The sequence below is a fragment of the Propithecus coquereli genome, unplaced genomic scaffold, assembly GCF_000956105.1.
Source record: "Propithecus coquereli isolate 6110/MARCELLA unplaced genomic scaffold, Pcoq_1.0 Scaffold473, whole genome shotgun sequence".
NCBI classification, from domain to species: Eukaryota; Metazoa; Chordata; class Mammalia; order Primates; family Indriidae; genus Propithecus; species Propithecus coquereli.
The window spans coordinates 1,193,341-1,210,926 of NW_012150541.1; the positions used below are offsets into that span (position 1 = coordinate 1,193,341).

Genomic DNA, 17,586 nt, shown 5'->3' on the forward strand with positions numbered 1-17,586 from the left:
GGTTCTTCTCCTGGCAGGTGTCTCCCAGCATTGGTGGGATGTTAGCTGCAGGCTTGGGGCAGGGGGGAGCAGTGGAGCCCAGGCCTTAAACACACCCAGCAGGCAGTGACGAAATCATGAGGCTGTGGGGCTGCACTGAGTCAGAGCACATTGAGAGCATGACTAGAAAGAACATCTTAAACAACAGCCAAGCTAAGAAGTCCAGTAGCTTTCAGGAAGGGGTGTAAATCCAGTGATTCACGGCCTCCCAGTATCCCTGCTACCCCAACATGGGGCAGCTCCCCATCAGCCAGGTCCTGCTGCTCCTCACAGAGAAAGCACAGTTTCTTGGTGGCATGAGGCCCAGGTCTCCCAGGTCAAGGGCAAATGGTGGTAAAAAAAGAAAAAGAGGAATCCCCCTGAGTTCAGGGGTTCTATGAGAGTGGCATTCAACAGGGTGCTCAAGACGAGGGAGACAGGAATGAAGATCGGAGGGACTGCAACGAGTGAGCGCAGACATAGTGCGGTGCCCTGTGTCAGCGTCTGCTCGACTTCATTGCTCCCTGTGATCATTTTACAAAGGGGGAAGCCAGCAGGTGATGAAAGGTCATGTGCAGATACACACATTGAAGAGGCAAGGACATAGGTTCACAGGGATCTGCATTCATTGGAGGTTCTCAGGGTCAGTTCCTGTACGGCAAAGGTCAGCAAACTGTGCAAAGGGCCAGATTATTAATAGGTTTTGGGGGTCAGTTTGTACCACAGTGATTTGACTCTGCCATTGCATCCTGAAAGCACACACAGACAGTCTGAAATATGAACGGGCATCGTTGTGTTCCAGTAAAACTTTATTTACAAACACAGGCTGTAGCCAGATTTAGGCAATGGGCTATAGTTTGTGGACTCCTATTATGTGATTTGTAAATGTACCAGCCATATTCATTCAGCTGAAAATATCCAGGCTCAAATAATGCGAAATTCAAAAGGCCACTACCAAGCATCCCCTAAGTGTCGGACACTGTGCCAGGCAATGAGGAGATTCAAAAGTCAGATGAATTCAGGCTAGACTTTGAGGGGTTTGCAGTTCACCGACATCCGCTTTGTTCAAGTATTGGTTTAATTGTTCATCAGCCCATAACAACCTTCGGGGTCCTACTGTGGAACTCTGTGTATATGATATACATACACATAATTTACAATTTATATCACAGCATCTCTTGAAAACTTGAAAAAGGCCTCACTCCTCTACCAGCAGGGATAAAAGGCCATCACAGGACATGTTTGTGCCATGTGCTTGCCTTAGCCTAGATAATTGAGGCTAGATGGATAGAAAAGATACACTCGCACTGTCTTACGTCCTTACATTGATAGATCGCTCAAAATCAGGCATTCTTCAGAAGGCCCTGTCAGGGGATGAGAAATCTCTCTGAATTTACTCTAATTACCCATGCCCAAACAGAATAAATACTGTATCACAATTATGGAGGGAGCATAAGGGGACAATTTAATTTAAGTCACAGAGCAGAAAGAACCAGCATGGAAAATTGTGCACTGCTGCAGCAGCCGTGACATAAACACTGAGGAATCAAAAAGGTCCAGGCATTAGATTCTGACTTATTAACTTCCCAGATTCCCCCCTCCAAGAGCCAAGGGGGAAAGCTGGGCACAGTTAGGTGGTCCCATCCCAATTTGCCTGTGCACACTCTAGAAGGATGATTGGGTTGCTCTTGCCAAAACCTACCCACTTAATTGAGATCAAAGTCTTCTACCTGGTTAGCTGAGAATGGCCAAATTTTGAGGAGAGGAGGTAGGTGGCATTAGATGGTCTCTCACCAGCCTCTGCAGTCCCGAAAACGATCCTTGTGGACCTTCTCTGGACTGTGGAGTGCTGCATCCCCAGATCTGGCACAAAGCATGGAGAAAAGCAGGGCACTGTGAGCGGCAGAGAGAAAGCAGCACTCGGCGAGATCAGAAGCAAAAAGGCTGTTTCTGCCAAATGCTCTCCTGTCCCTGAGCACTCCCTATTTGAATGGCATGGAAATGTCAGCACTTCATTTTCTAATGTTCTTGATAAATCAGTTTCGGTGTCTCTCTCCACATTTATTGTAACCCAAAACGTTTTAAACCATTCCAGCCAGCCGGCTGAGGTCAGCCTCCTGTGTGCTTGGTTTTGGGGGTGGGAGTCAGGAGGGGGCAGAGTCGAATGACCAGGGCTCTGCACTCTGCCAGTCCTGACCTGGGGACTTTGTGCCGACCCTCCTTCCCCTGACTTGCTTGGGCAGGGTTATTAACCTCTCTGGACCTCAGTTGCTTCCTCTGTAACAGACAGCTGAGAATGCCTGCCTACTGGGCTTCTCTTGGAGATTACATGAAAGTATGGAAGGCTGTGTTTGCACTCAGTAAAAGTTACTCCCTTCGAAGATACTTTGTTACTGAGATGCAACCTGCAAGTGCTAAACCTTTAAACTCAGGGAAGCAAGGGTAAGAGCTTGAACACATTAAGAGGGATTTTCTTGCTTTATTAAACAAGTTGGTTTATTTCAGAGGGTGAAGAGAAGTTGAGGATTACAGAATGGAGACATCAAGCTTTGCTTTCAGAGAAAAATACAGGACCAGCTTATTTGGTGTCATGGGCAAGGGAGATGATGTGGAGTCAGGAGACCTGGATTTAGTTCTGGCTCAGCCTAGCCTAGCCTCTCGGAGCTACATTTTCCAAAGTGAAAGGAAGGGGGTTCAAATGAGAGGAGAGACCCCCAAAGGCTCCTTTCTTCTCTAGGAGCGTACTCTGCAGAGATCTCTGAGAACATCATAATTCCAGCCACTGCCTTATAATACTCATAAAAATTGAGAGGGAAAAAACCCTCTTTGCAGATCTCCATCAATAAAAGCATACTATGATCCTACTTTTATGTCTTTTTTCCTCTTGACAATTCATCAATTCCTTATCTCTCACACTGCTACAAATGCTGGAGTTGGCCTTTGTCCTTCAAGGTTGCAATCCTTTGAATCGTTTTCAGGCAAACCACTTTCTTTTTCTGTTGCAGCTAATGGCTTTCATATATTTGCAACAGAATATTCAAGTCTTAGATTCCAAGTGTAAGTTATCATTTTTTCAGACTCTGAAATGGAAGTACGTATTCTTTCTAGCCTTTTTTTTCTTTCATTTAATTCACAGGTCATGGTGAGCCTTTTCTATAGCTTATATTTATATAACTTTGTAAACACTACTTTTAAGTTCTTAAAAAATAATAAGCCTTTCCATCTCTAATATGAAAAATAAAGCAAAATATATTTGTAAGAATATAAAACACATTTTAAATTCTTGCTTTGGGCTTCATGTAGGTATCACACACACTTGAAAATGTAATTTAAATAATCTCCCTGTGCAGAATGCCAAAATAGATTTCAAATACCTCCCCGACCTTTTAAGTTGGTAGGTGAATAAAAGCATCACCACCAAGCCACTAGGCAATTCAGACAGCCCATTTGCAGATAAAATGAGCAATTCTAAGGCATAGCATGAACGTTTATGGAATTTATGGATTTGTGTCCCAGAATTCGGATTAAAAAAAAAAAGATGAAATGCAAGTTCTAGTTTGCAAATACTTTTTAAAATCCCATGCAATTTCTGCTAAGCTATGCAAAAATGGTTTGAGCTTCTATTCCCCATTGGGTCTGAGACAGAGTGCCAATGAAATGAGTATCCCCAAGCAGACAGAGCTCACCTACTTTGAGCACTCAGAATATGCCAGCCATTTGGTATTTTCTTATTTAATCCTTAAAATAACAATTTAAGGTAGGGATGACCTCAATGTGGAAACTATAGTTAGAGTATAGCCAGTACTTTCCCCAAGGTCAAAAGGCTGGTGAGACATGTTAATGCAGGAATCCACATCTACGCCTGCCTGGCCACTCATCCCCTACCTCTTCTGAAAGTGGGGAGCCTGGTATGTCCCACATAATGAAAAAGCAGGCATTTTTCTTGCTACTGCAAGTCTGGGTTCTTCCTTTCACTAGAGGAAGCTACAAAAGCCCCTGTCCCTAGACCTGGTGGGTTTCATGCTAATTCATCTTCTGGAGAAAGCAATCTTCTGATGTTAGAGACAACAGAGACCACTACTGGAAGGGATCCCAGGAACAAAGTACGTTTTTAAGGATTTGTAATCGTTAAGAGGAATCCCTTCTATGAGGTAATTTCAGAAAAGCGAGGCCAGTGATCTTTAAGTCCAGGAACCTACAGCATGTATCCATGAGGAACCTACCTGGGAAACCAGTTCATCAAGGTCTTTGTAACAGGAATGGCCTGTTGAAGGACCACCATGTGCCACCATCTGGCTCTTACTTCCTCAAATGGATGTCCAAATCCACGTGAACAACAAATTAAAGTTTTCAATGCAATATAAAAAACCTTAAGGACAGATTTGAAAGAATATCCATGAGAATTGAGATTCTGGGAAAACCTGATCTAAAAATGGGCATATTGTGACCAAAACTAGAGTAAAACTTTATCAATACATCACTGGTTACAGCACTAGGGTATCTCCCTAGGTAAGTCTCATAATTATACATAAAGAATTTTATAAATGATCACACCAAAATTTAAAGATTTTAATCTTCAGCAACATGAAGCTCTAAGGCATTTGTTTAAAACACAAATGCAAGGTTAGGCTTTTGAAACAAAGCACAAAAGCTTCAAGAGGAATAACTTCTCATTTAAAATTGTTAACTAAGCTGATCTAAAAAAACATCAAAAGAAATTATAAATAAAAGATAAAAGCCTCTGTGGATATTTACCATCAGAACCACTGACAAATACACAACATTAATGCTTTCAAATTTAAACCTCTGTAAGTTATACTATGTGATAGTACAAGACCTAGAGAAATAATGGCATCCCAGAAGGAAGATTTGTTTTAATGCAGTATACTCACATTATTTTCATTCTGGCTTTACTGGCCGGTGCCACCAAAATTCATTTTCATTAATTTTCAATAAATTGTAGCTTAAGCTTTTTATCTCTCATGCAGGAAAACAAGTTAATCAACTCAGCCTCTGCTATAAAAAGTTGTTTTCCTTATTATTAGCTACTCCTGGTGCCTTCTGGGGCAAGTGACTTGTTTGTATCACTATTGTCATCATTTTGCAACTTGGTATCTCCCTGACTGCGTGAACTTAAGAAGGGAAATGCAAACTTTGCCCTGTTTGTACCATAATCAGGCAGTCCACACACAAAATAATTACTATCTTTCCCGATTTTTACATATTATGATTTTATATTATGAAAACATTATAAGACACTAAAGAAGAAAAAAGTCCTACTTAATAGCATTCACCTCTGTATTTTTCTCTATCCAAATTGGCATGTATTTCCAACAGTAGTAATAATGTCTATGTCATAATATATTCCATTTTCTTCATCATGCGTGGCTCTGTGTAAAAGGAAGGAAGCAAGGGATGGGACAGGGCCATAGGGAGGGACAAAGAAAATAAGCAGAACAGGAGGGGAGACAGAGGGCCTAGGCAGAAAGTGAGGGAGACCAGCTGACTCCTTCCTCTCGGGGGAGGAGATACCTCACAGATCTCTGCACAGCCTGGGATGCTCTTTGACTACCCACCATTATTGTTTCACTTTAATTCGTCGTAATGAAAACAAGCATTAAAAGCTTCCCTAATAGCCAGAGCCTCCCCAGAATGATAGTGTCACCACATTTGGGGAGCTGGGAGGCAAATAAAAGTTAATTTGTCAACAGTATCTAAAGAAAGCAACCCAGTTCATTAAGGGTGTTTCTCCTTGGAGCAGATCACCAGGATTGCTCCTGGGCAAGAGGAATGACCTTTAGGTTGGCACAGAAGTGGGGCTGCTTTGGTGCAAGATGAAGCCATTTATTTTCATAACTGGGTGTGAGATGCAGAAGATGACTGACCTTTTTTCCACTTGTTTGGGGAAATTTAAAATGGGATAATGTTAATACTGTTTAGACAGATGTTCCTTATCCAGCTGGGAACATCACAAAACTGTCAGTCCTATTTTCAGAAGCAAAAGGGTATGTTGTCAAGTTAACCCGCAAGGACAGTCCTGTGGATTCATTTGTTCTTTCATTCATTCACTCAGTTATTATTCAAAACCTATTTCTTGGACATCTTCTACATTCCAGGCCCCCACATAGACACTGAAGTTCATCAGGGATCAGACAGACAAAAACCTCTGCCCTCACTGTGTTTACATTCTAGTGGAGGAGACAGGGAAAAGGCAAAATCGCTACACTTTATGGTGTGTTCCATGGTGAGGAGTGGTGTGGACAAGTTTAAAACAGAGAAGGAGGTAGGGGTGGGGAGGGCCCTAACTTTCCACCAGGCATGGAAGATCCAGGCATTGAAGCAGCACAGCTCAGACCCGGATCTCTGGAAGGCGCCAAACCACATGCTAGGACTGGGGAGATGACCAGAGACATGTTCCCAGCCAGCAAAATGCTCAGTCCCCCAGGAGAAAGGAACCTCATCATATCACAGATCCACTGTGGAACAGTCTGTAACAGCCACAGACAAGGTGCTGGGATTTGCTGGAGGATGTGCTGGGCTGCCTAGGAGGGAGCAGAGAAGCCGGGGCAGGACCAAGGACGTTGGTTTGCAGGAGCATTAGAAACGGTCCCACAGAAAGGGGGCTGCTTTCCAAAGTTATGTGACGCTAGTCCCTTCACACATATGCAATTCCTTCCTCTCGCAATTGGGGCTCCTGGATTTTAAGTGTCTTGAGGGCAAGGCCTGTGTTTCTTCATCCAGGCAATGGGTCTCCTGCACAGGCCGTGCACAGAGCTAAAGCAGGCAAGCATGGGGAACTGTGCATTATTTTGGCTAATTTGTAGCAAATTCCTTTAAGGTCTATGGTTAGAACACTCAGTAGAAATAACTGAAATTATTGAAAATTACCCTCATACGATAAATAAGACTACCTGGGGTTTGCATGTAGGGTTAGTTCTTCAAGGGTTAACATCTCAAGTCCTGGCTCTGGGGGAATGGGATGTGTGTGATTTTGAGAACTTCCCCCTATAGTGGAAAAAAATTAAGGGACAAATGGGACAAAGGAAGACTTACCTCAACTTATGAATGGATTGTGCTCTAAAACACCATTTCTAAGTAATTGGAGTTGGGGTTCTCAAGCTGGCCCTCAAAACCCTTTAAGGTATACAAAGATTCAGACACAGAGTGCTATAAAACCTAATGCCATCATGTTCTTGGAGGGATATTACTTCTGAGTTCTAACATGGGACTCCAAAAATAGATCTCTTAGTGTAATAGAAATATCTGGAACACACATATTCATAGGCAGGGGGATTATATGACTAACTGTGAAAAAGGAGTATTTGATCTCAATGAGAGCCTTTCCCCAAAAAGATGTCCTAGACGAGGGGCTCTGCCTTCCTGCCTGACCTTGCATCTACAGGCAAAAGAGCAAGACAATAGAGAAAGCAGAATCATGTAATATGGAGTAATTCCATTAACATTCTCAACATAAACGTGATTCAGTGATTGCATTAATGTGACACAGACGCTGTTCTATCAGCTACAAGGTACTGAGCAGAAAACATGGGAGTGAGTTTTTTAGAGTTTTATTTAACAGGTAAGACTTGCTAAATTTCATTGGAACAGAGCTCAAACCAACTCTCCTAGGACTGCTAAGACAAAGTTACCTTCTCAATTAATTTTATTTTTCATTTGCCCGTCCATTCATCATTCCATTCATCCATAAACCTTTACTGCCAACTCTTCAGTGACTGGCATGAGGCATTTTGGGGGCACACAAAGAAAGATACGAAGCATGCTGTGCAATACTGAATGATGGGTATTCTAGTAGAGGAAACAGGGTAGAGGAAGGTAGATGAGAGCCAGCCAGAGGGTGCCTGGAGAGCAGCTGAGTGAGCTGTTCCTGCAGAGTACTCCAAAGGCACCAGCCGGGTGGTTGTGTCGGCATCAACTTTCAACCCACTTAGACGTCCCCAAGGCAGGGGAGAACAGGGGTACTTCAAACAGCTTTGCTGAGGGTTACCACGACTTCATGTTCTTCAAAACACAACCTCAGTTTTGACCACTAACAGTTTTGTCTGCTTGGAGATCTTCAGCCAACAAGGATCACAGAACTGCTTAGCCTAACATAGCAAGTCAGGCGCTGCCAACAGAAAGCTCCCACCTATTACTGAGAAACAGGAAACTGGTCAAACCACCACCACTTGCCTTTAAGTGACCAAGGGGTGATCTTAGAGTTGGTTAGGAAAATAGACTTAATATTCTTTTAACAGCCCTAAATTGGATGTTCCCCAAATGCTGGCATTTAATAGCCCAAATGTTTAAAACAGATGTATTTGAGTTTCTGCGGATATATGGGGAAAGTCTAAATTCACTTTAGCTACTGAACAGCTGATATCTGAAATAAGGACACTTCCAGGGCATAATCTGGCAAATTCCTAGTGAGGACTTAGAATCAGGAACAAGCCAAAACTGCTGCTGGGCCTGGCTCTAAAACATAGGTGGGAATCACGGAAAACAGCTGACTTTGACTACTTTTTGAGATTTACTTTCTCCCTACAATAGTAGTGGTATCATTTTATGCCTCTAATTAATGTCACTTTGAGACTATTAAAAGAAAAGGCCCTTTAAGATGCTGACATAAATGATGGCTTAGTTATCAAGAAGGGACAGCTGGAGCTCAAACCAGGGAAAGAATGCAGAAGAAAAGAATGTTTTGGGTACCCAGGGAGAAAGCCAAAAGAACAAGAGAGATTAAAATTAAGAGAATAAATTAATGGCAAAAAAAAATTACCACTGAGAGCAGAAACTATGCCTTTTTCATTCCTGCAGCAACCACCGCCTCTCACTGAGGTCCATACACGTAGGCCTAGGACACAGCCTTTCAGTTAATTTAATGTGACAATTCCAATACCCTACGTAACGAGTGTTTGAAGACCATGCTTAGAGGGTCATGCCCTGATTTTAGCAGCATCCAAAATGGTGTTTGCTTACATGCTAGAAACTTGGAACTTGCTGACAATTAACAAGCCATTTAAAAGAGCAAATTAGCAACTGGGTCACTTGCTCTCCCCTGCATGGTGCGCTGAAGCAGAGCTTCCAGGGAGAGGCCCACAGCACATAGCAGGTTAACACGCTTGTGATGCCAAGAGGAAAATGCTTTCCTGAATTCTGCAGCCAGGCTGAATGTATCCAAATGCCCCATCCACAGTCACCCAGAAATGTAAGAAGAGAATTTTCCATTGAGAATTTAAGACCGTACAGGGGAAATAGACTCGTGGAACCATGACAGTAGAAACAGCACATTAAAGTCAATCTAATAATCCAATACTAGTGCTGTGATCACCACTAGATACCATAAAATTAATTCCCACTTGCCATCCATTCTTCTCTGAGATGCTTATAACTTTGTCAGGCTTTGAGTCTGATAAAAGCACAGGGAAAGTCCTTTGTGTTTTCCTCACCCTTTCCTGACCTTTTAACAAAACAATGTTTTGTTTGTTTGAATCAGAGTTCTTAGTCCTGCCTCTGAGGCCCCAATTCCAAGGTCTCAGGGACAGCTTGGATATGTGGCCAGGAAGAAAGCTCTCAGTGACCTTTCTCTGACATTTCTCAACACCCTTTCCTACCACCTAGAGCTCTGCTGACTTAGATCGCCCTGTGATGCCTTCTGGAAAGAGCAGAGGCTATCTGTCCCTCCTTGAGATCCCTGCCTCCCAGGAAGTGGCCGTGGTGCAGCTCTCAGGCTAAGGTTGGCAGCCACCCTCCTTCTTTTATCATTCCTATGGCTGTGTCATAAAAACTGCGGCACCGGCTCTGCCATGCACCTGCCCTTCTTTGTTTTGGTTTCTTTAATTTCCACTCCTGATTCCCTCTTTTGCTAATGGACTGTAAAAGGAATAACTGAAGGGTTGCATATCCCAAATAATCACCCATTTTTTAAATAAATATACAAAAGTGTATATTCATATTTGATATATGCTTATAAATATACAGAACATTATGGTATTTGCAAGTATGTAACATACATATACAAGCATATATACTTGTATATTCGGGAATAGTTCATAATGACAACTGAAGAATTACTGTGGCAGATTACTGCAAAGGCGTAAGGCAGCTGGAGAAGCTGGGCACTGTGTGCTGAGTTAAACTTGGCAAGTCCAGGCCACCACTACAGAGAGGCAGCCCTGAGGTTTTCTTTGAATGAGGATGCCCTGACTGAAGTTCCATGCTGTGTTCTTTAAACCAAACTCATTTTACTTTCTTCCAAGTAGAGCGAAGACTTGTGAAGAAATCTGGTTCACTATGAAGTAGAATTGGAAATGACTCAAAAACTGGACTCCATCAAAATTACCTCATAAAATTAACTTGTCCAAATCTCTTCTGTTTTTAACAGAGCATCAACTCCTCCTCCATGTGCTTTCAGAGTCCATGTTCTTAGAGTCCCTATTAATTTAATAACTCATGTCCAGTCTTCTTTAGTTTTCAAGAATGCCCACTGTGACCAAGGAGTGTTCAAAGGGCATCAAGCAGGGGAAGTTCAGGGTCCCCAAATCCACCTCTGGTTTGGAAGTGCGTTTTGGAGGGATGGGAAGCTAGAGGGTCAATGGAACAGAAAACAAAAAGCACCAGAAAGATAGAGCTTTGGATTTCTGGCACTGTCCTTGGTGCTGAATGTTATATGTTTCAAGTAATATGCATTGTTAAGGAGAGAACACTGACAACTGCTATGGGACAATAAATAGTGCTGCAAAATTCATATTCACAATGAACGTGCTCATCACCAGGATCCAAAATGAGGACCAGAACTTTCCACAGTTGATACTTTCCATTCTTTTTTATTGCACTCAGTCGGAAATCTTTGATTGAATTAGTGTCTTATTCTGGACTTCAGTATGAGAACACAAAGAGGGTATGTATGATTTGGCTAAATTAATATTCACTGAACACCCAGAAGGTACTAGGTATTATATTAGTCATGGAATTAACAAACCTATATAAGATATAGACTCCAACAAAAGAGAGCTTTACAAAGGTAGCAATTAATTTGGAAGACAGAAAATTTATAATTTTTGATGAAAATGTTCATCCTCTGCAGCCTATACATTAATAACATAAGCTCTCTCCTCTCTAAACCTCTAATCCACAAAAGATTTCCAGTGCTACTCTCATTGGAGAAGTACCTGCTCTAGCAGTTAAAATTTTTTTATTGCTACTCTCTATAGCAATGGCAATATAGGAAGATAATCATTCCAAGTATTGGTTTTATGACGTGTTTCCAAGTTGAGAAGGAAAAAATAATAGGGAAATTCCATAACAGTACTCTGTGTTCCCTGTCCCATAGAAAGAACTAATCTGTTTCATCTCTATTTGGAGAACGTATTCATTCAGATGCTGCAACCCAATTATTAATGTGACCATAAAATTATCAGTGAAGCCAAACCCTACAGCTTGGAAGCTTCAAGGACAATTAGATGGATTATCAAAGCAATAAGCACAATGGATTACATAGTTTTAAGCCCTCTATTGAGAACATTCTTGTGCTTAATAAAATTTTAGCAGGCATACCCTGACTGACATTAGCCGCTGGCAGCTTCCTGTGAATTAACCATATGACACAGGTCAACACTTTAAATTTCATCCACAAATTAATCTCTTGCTGACTCCCATGGACTCCAAATATTTTATTCCTTTAAATAAAAGAGAGATCCGAAACAAAACCTTAGAAACATACTAAAGGGTCTGAGAAAGGTTCATGGTAATGAAGTTCTGAAAATACTTCTCAGACATGGTAGAAATATGACTGACTACCAATTTTCCCTTCCAATCATCTGGGCGCAGGGGGAAGAGTAACCACAGGTATGTCTCCATACAAGGAAGACATAATGACTCCTTTGCTTCTTCTTACCAACAGACATCAGCCAAGCCATGCCATTTCCCCAGGAATAGGTGAATCGGATTGGGTTGTAAATAAAAGAAGCAAGAGAAAGGAAAGTGAATGGAAGTGATATTACTGAAGGAGAAAACGGAGAGTAAAAGTCAAAAGGAAGTGTTTCCATGTCAGTCTTCCAATTACCTATACAAAAAACTATAGTGGATTCCTGTTCAATTAAAAGTAACATCCAGGTCAGGTGCAGTGGCTCACACCTGCCATCCTAGCACTCTGGGAAGCTGAGGCAGGAGGATTGCTTGAGCTCAGGAGTTCAAGACCAGCTTGAGCAAGAGCGAGACCTTCTCTCTACTAAAAATAGAAAAATTAGCCAAGCATTGTACCCCATGCCTGTGGTCCCAGCTACTCAGGAGGCTGAGGCAGGAAGATCCCTTGGGCCCAGAACTTCTACCTGGGGCAACAGAGCAAGACTCTGTCTCAAAAAAAACCAAAAAAAAACAAATCATGTCCGAAGGGCTTTCCATTGTACATGATCTGCCCTCATCTCTCCTGACTCTGACTTGCTGCATCTTTTCTAGGAACACCAGCCTTTTTTTCCATCCTGCAAATATGTGAACATCATTCCTACTACAGGATGTTAATACATGATGGCCCTTCTGTTTGCAACATTCAACCCTGGATCATCAGATGACTGACTACATTTTTATTACCATTCAGGTCTCATTTCAATTGTCACCTCCTTAGAGTTCAAGCCAAAGCCACCCCTTCATAACACTTCCTTAACACTCAGGAGTATCAAAAATTATCTAACCATTCATACATTCGTTCATTCATGCATGCACTTATGTGTTGCCCATCTGCCTTTCCCATCCTACTGTAAATTCTCTATCTTATTCACAGATGTTTCCTCTGTAGCCAGAAAAATGCCAGGCACTTAGTAGGCACTTAATAGCTATTTGTTTACTGACTATAACGAGGGAAGATGTGTGCCTTCTACAAAGTGATTAGAATATAGGTCTTTTCAGGAAGAGCTCTAAAAAAGCAATTTCTTGCTGAAGAACTTCAGGGTCCTGGAAGAGAGTACTCTTGTGCATTTCAGGTGCCTGAAGCCTTTGTCCTGTCATTGCCAGGTTCATTGACTATCCCAGGCTGCCAATTACACATGGTGCAGAACACCAGTCCCAAGATACAGGCAAGGTGACAGGGAGCACCAGAAGCCTGGGGTCTAAGAATAATGAGATGCTGGACCTGAAATGTGACTGTGTTCTCCTCTGTAAAGCGAGGCTGGTGTAATACATTGAAGACTAAAGCCCTACTGCAAGGGAAGCACTGAGGAACTCTAAGATACTGGGCAAGGAAGGGGTGTTGATGTTGATGAAGCTTCATAGAGATTTGTCCTGAAGTCTAGGTAGGAAGGCTTCCATGAGCTCAGGAGTCATACTTATGAGACCAGAAAAAGTGTCCCCCAATTAAGAAATACCCCTGGTTTTGCATGCTCTAAGAAACTAAAATTTGGATATGAATAGCACACATAGACAATTAGTGTGCACTCTCTCTGCCGACTGCTGACTCATACCCACCAGTGCAACACAACAGCAGAGCAGCACATCATCTGCAACCCAAGCCAACAGTTCAATACCACACTGGGCACAGATCATGTCACTGGTAGGACGTGGGCTCAAAGACTGCACTTAGTTCACTGTACAAAACAACCTTGGTCAGAAATGAGCTTAAGGCCAAAGTCCAGTAGAATAAGCTGGTGGAGAAAGGCAGTATGTTCATGTGAGGCGTGGGAGATGAAAAAGGCTGAGGCCATGACAGGAATGGGGTGGACAAGTCTGGAGCCAGGTGGGAAGGTGCAAGACGAATGCATTCTCGGGGACTGTCGTCAGGAGGAACAAGACAAGTTTCCGTTCCGCTAAGAATGGAAACTCACCAAGTCTGGTGAAGAAGAAGGGGAGGGAGGAGTAAAGTAGAGGCTACCCATCCTCCTCCCTCCTGCAAAGCCAAAGGGAGAATGGGAAGGCCAAACTTGGGTACCCAAAGGCACCCCATATGGCTGTGATGATGAAAAAATGACAACACAAACGCAGCCATGCTGTAATTCCGATTCTGGTTCAAATGTAACAAATCTCATGAAATGCTTGGCAGTGCTCTAGGGCAGAATATGGTCACTTGATCAACAAATAAACTGCACAGAACTCAAAGGTTATGTCCGAGTTTGCCAAGCCCACTGAGACAATCTCAGCATTGAGCAGACAATCCTTTTGTCAAATGTTTATGTAAAGCAAAATATAATGAGGAAAACAAAAGTTATTTTCCATTTAAAATCCATGGTGCATACAAGAGCAGTTTACATAGCGAAAGTGATAAAAATATTGACTCGCGATGTTGACAGAAAACCTGTGCACACCATTACTATGTCGAGTGACTCCACACGTGTAAATTTGCCCCCAAAGTGTTTATAAACCAATTCAGATAGAAACTTTTCTCCTGCCACAAATTTAACAGATTCTGCTTATCATTTTTGTGCCTGGGTACGAAATAATATTCAGATGAAACACACCTGCGTGTTAAAAATATCAGAGAGGGAAGGCCAGCCGCAGTAGTTGGGAGAAACCGTGAAAGCACAAAGCATCTGCGTGCTGGTTTTTTGGGTGACTGGACCAAGAGATAGTCGAGGCAACTCTGGCCTGGTCAAGAAAATCTCATCATCAAACCTTGCCATTTGTACAACCTTCAACTTTTTTTTTTTATTACTTGGAGAGAGTAAGAAACCTCTCCGGCAAAAGCCAAAATCTGCCTGGCCTCAGAGGGCTGATGGAACTCACAGAGAAGATAGTCACAAGTCATCATGATGGCAGGAAGCTAATCTACCAGAGGGATCAGAACCAGAGAGTCAGTATTCTGGAATTTGCAGATCAAGATGCAACAAAAAGGACATGGTATTTCCATAAAATTTATGATTTTTATCATCAAAATTAAAAACTTTATAGACACTGAAATGTGAATTTCAGATAATTTCTAAGTGTCACAAATATTCTTTCCATTTTTTTTCAAGCATTGCAAAATGTAAAATCCATCCTTAGGTTGCTGGACAAAACCAGGCATCAGCAGGATTCAGCCCATGGGCACTAGTTCTGGCAGGAAAGGAGCGGGCAGAGCAAAAACAGGCCATCAAGTCAGCATATCTATCCACAGTTGGTTTGGCCTCAAAGTTTCCTTAAAATGCCATAAATTAAAGCTGCCCTGAAACATCCCAAGTTCCCTGTGCTTATAACAAAATCAGATTATTTACTTCATCCAGTAGCTTATGTTCATGTTCTAAATTTAATTTAAATATCATCTTAACTGTAGGTGTTGCATTGGTTTTGTGCAATAAAGGCAGAGACAGTAGCAACTTGGGAAGCACATTAATCAATTTCCATGACCATAACGAGCCTGGCATCGGTAAAGCATCTGATGTGAGGAGTGTCTGCTCTATAAGGCCAGTGACCCCCAGCCACCACTTGTAATGCTCTCCTGTTCTTATCTTGTAGGCTTTCATATCGGACGGGGCAAGACACAGCTAATTGTGACACATGCAGGAACAGTGCATGTATTATCTATAGGTATGTTAACGTTCTCCTCTTCCCACCTTTTTTTTTTTTTTATAATGAGTGACAAATGATGTTTACCCATGAATGCAAGAACCATCTGGGGCCATGCTGGGGTGATTCTATCACACAAAAAGTAAAGGACCTTACTTGACCATAATTCTAAGCTACCTCTAAAGACTCCATCCCAGGTATATCATCATGGGATGAGGGAGAGCTTGCACCCATTTATCTTGCAAATGGATCTTAGTGGTTTTAAGAATTGGTAAAAGTTTGATGGCTTGCTCCCTTGGAATCGATAGCCACGAGCAATGCACTGTGTTCTGGAAAGGCTATAAAATATAAGCCCTTCAGAGTGTGTAGATCAAAGGCTTGAAACCACACCATATGTGCTAGGATTGCCACGGAAGGACTGGGCTGCTCACAGTAAACGTGCGATTTTATTTCCTGGGCACTCATGAGGATTGTGGCACTTACAGCACCTCTGGGAAGAATCCCCTCTCTGGAGCCCCTACAAATCTTCCTTGTGTTTTTTAATTTGAAGTTTGTGTTGCTGACATCAGTAAGAATACAGCAGAAACTTCCAAAAGGCAAAAGCTGTGTTTGGCTTTTACCAGTAATTTAGGATTAAAGATATGGTCAAAATCTTCAAAGTAGTTGTTATTTTTTTTTTAGATGTAATTTTCACAAACAAAATACAAGGGCATGAGGAATGTAATGATTTAATACATTTTTCTAAAATTAAAAATGAACAATAATTTTAATCTGTCAAATTATCAGAAAAAAATTACAACTGAATAGTTCTGTATCTAAAAATGTGTAAAGGAACCCCACCTTCCCCCAAAGCACCCTCTAAAAAGCTCTTTCAAGTTATGATCAGACAGAGCAGGAAAGCTCGGGCTACACAATCCTGGATGCATCAGGTTTCTTTCCCAGGGGAAAACATGGATTCAGCCACACACATCCCCACTCCAGGCAGAGTATTCCAGGCAGGACCCAGTTTCTTTAAAAGCAGAACTGGACCACCTGGGGACCTTGTCCGGCAGCAGGCAGCAGCAACCACCAGATAGAGCTGAGCAACGGATGCCACCTGAGCACATTCCATCCCGCAGAGGTTCTCAACCAATGGGACATTTGGTAAAGTCTGGGGCAGGGGGGGTACATTTTCAGTTGTCACAACTGGGGAAGTGCTGCTGGTACCTAGTAGTAAAGGCCAGGAATGCTCCCAACATCCTGTGCTGCACAGGACAGTCCCCCACAACCAAGATTTATCCAGTCCAAAATGTCAACAGCACTAAAGTTGAAAAACCTACCTTCCTGGAACCATCCCCACTTTAAGGTCTTGCAAAAGGCACACACAAACTGGGAAGGCCTTTTGGCAGGTGGCAGGGAGCTGGGACCCCCCTCAGCAGCCCTGGCATAGCATGTGCCAAGCCACTGATCATTCTTGGCTATTGCTAATGAGGAGGTTAAGATCAAGCACCCATGCAAGTCGGTCTTCAATAACTCCTCCAAATTACAGCCTCAGAGATAGAAGAGTTTGTATCAGATAAATTGGCTTCATGGGAAACTACTCACTACATTCTTATTGTGGAAGAGGATTTTGAATTAGCAGTGAAGGAATGGAACTCTAACATAGAATAACCTTTCACTAACATCGGCAAATTAGGAAAAGAAGTGAAGGGTGTAGATCGCCCAGTGATCCTCAGAATTCAGCTGTTGTTACTTTGGAAGCCGAGGCTCGTGCAGGCTTTTATGCAACAAGGCAAAAGTGTGCAAGGACTTCCAGAGAAGGTTCAGAGAATGAGCTTGTTCAGCCTAAACCTATTTAACATTTTGTGGGTGATTGAAAAAGGAATTTATTAGAATACTGTCCAACATAACCAAAATAATTTAAATTTAGCTCTAAATCCAGAACTAACTTACATTAAAAGTGATATTTAAAGTGATTTAACAAGTCTGTGAAGGACAGGAATCTGTCTCTTTAGGAATTAGTCTTAAGTGGTTACTATTTTGTATTAAGCAACATTTTGCATGAATCCCAACACACATCAGCCACAGGCCAGTTTCCACGAAGACTGAGTGTCCAGCACCACA

At 42.2% G+C, this 17,586-nt stretch overlaps 2 protein-coding genes across 2 annotated transcripts in view; one reads left to right on the top strand and one right to left on the bottom strand.

Moving 5' to 3' along the window:
• DOCK1 (dedicator of cytokinesis 1) overlaps window positions 1-17,586 on the bottom strand; it is a 484,728-nt gene that overhangs the window by 256,172 nt on the left and 210,970 nt on the right. The window lies entirely within an intron of this gene.
• FAM196A (family with sequence similarity 196, member A) overlaps window positions 1-17,586 on the top strand; it is a 60,481-nt gene that overhangs the window by 27,981 nt on the left and 14,914 nt on the right. Inside the window, 1 exon segment of the mRNA XM_012655363.1 lies at window positions 15,433-15,504. Coding sequence (XP_012510817.1) covers window positions 15,433-15,504 — 72 coding nt within the window.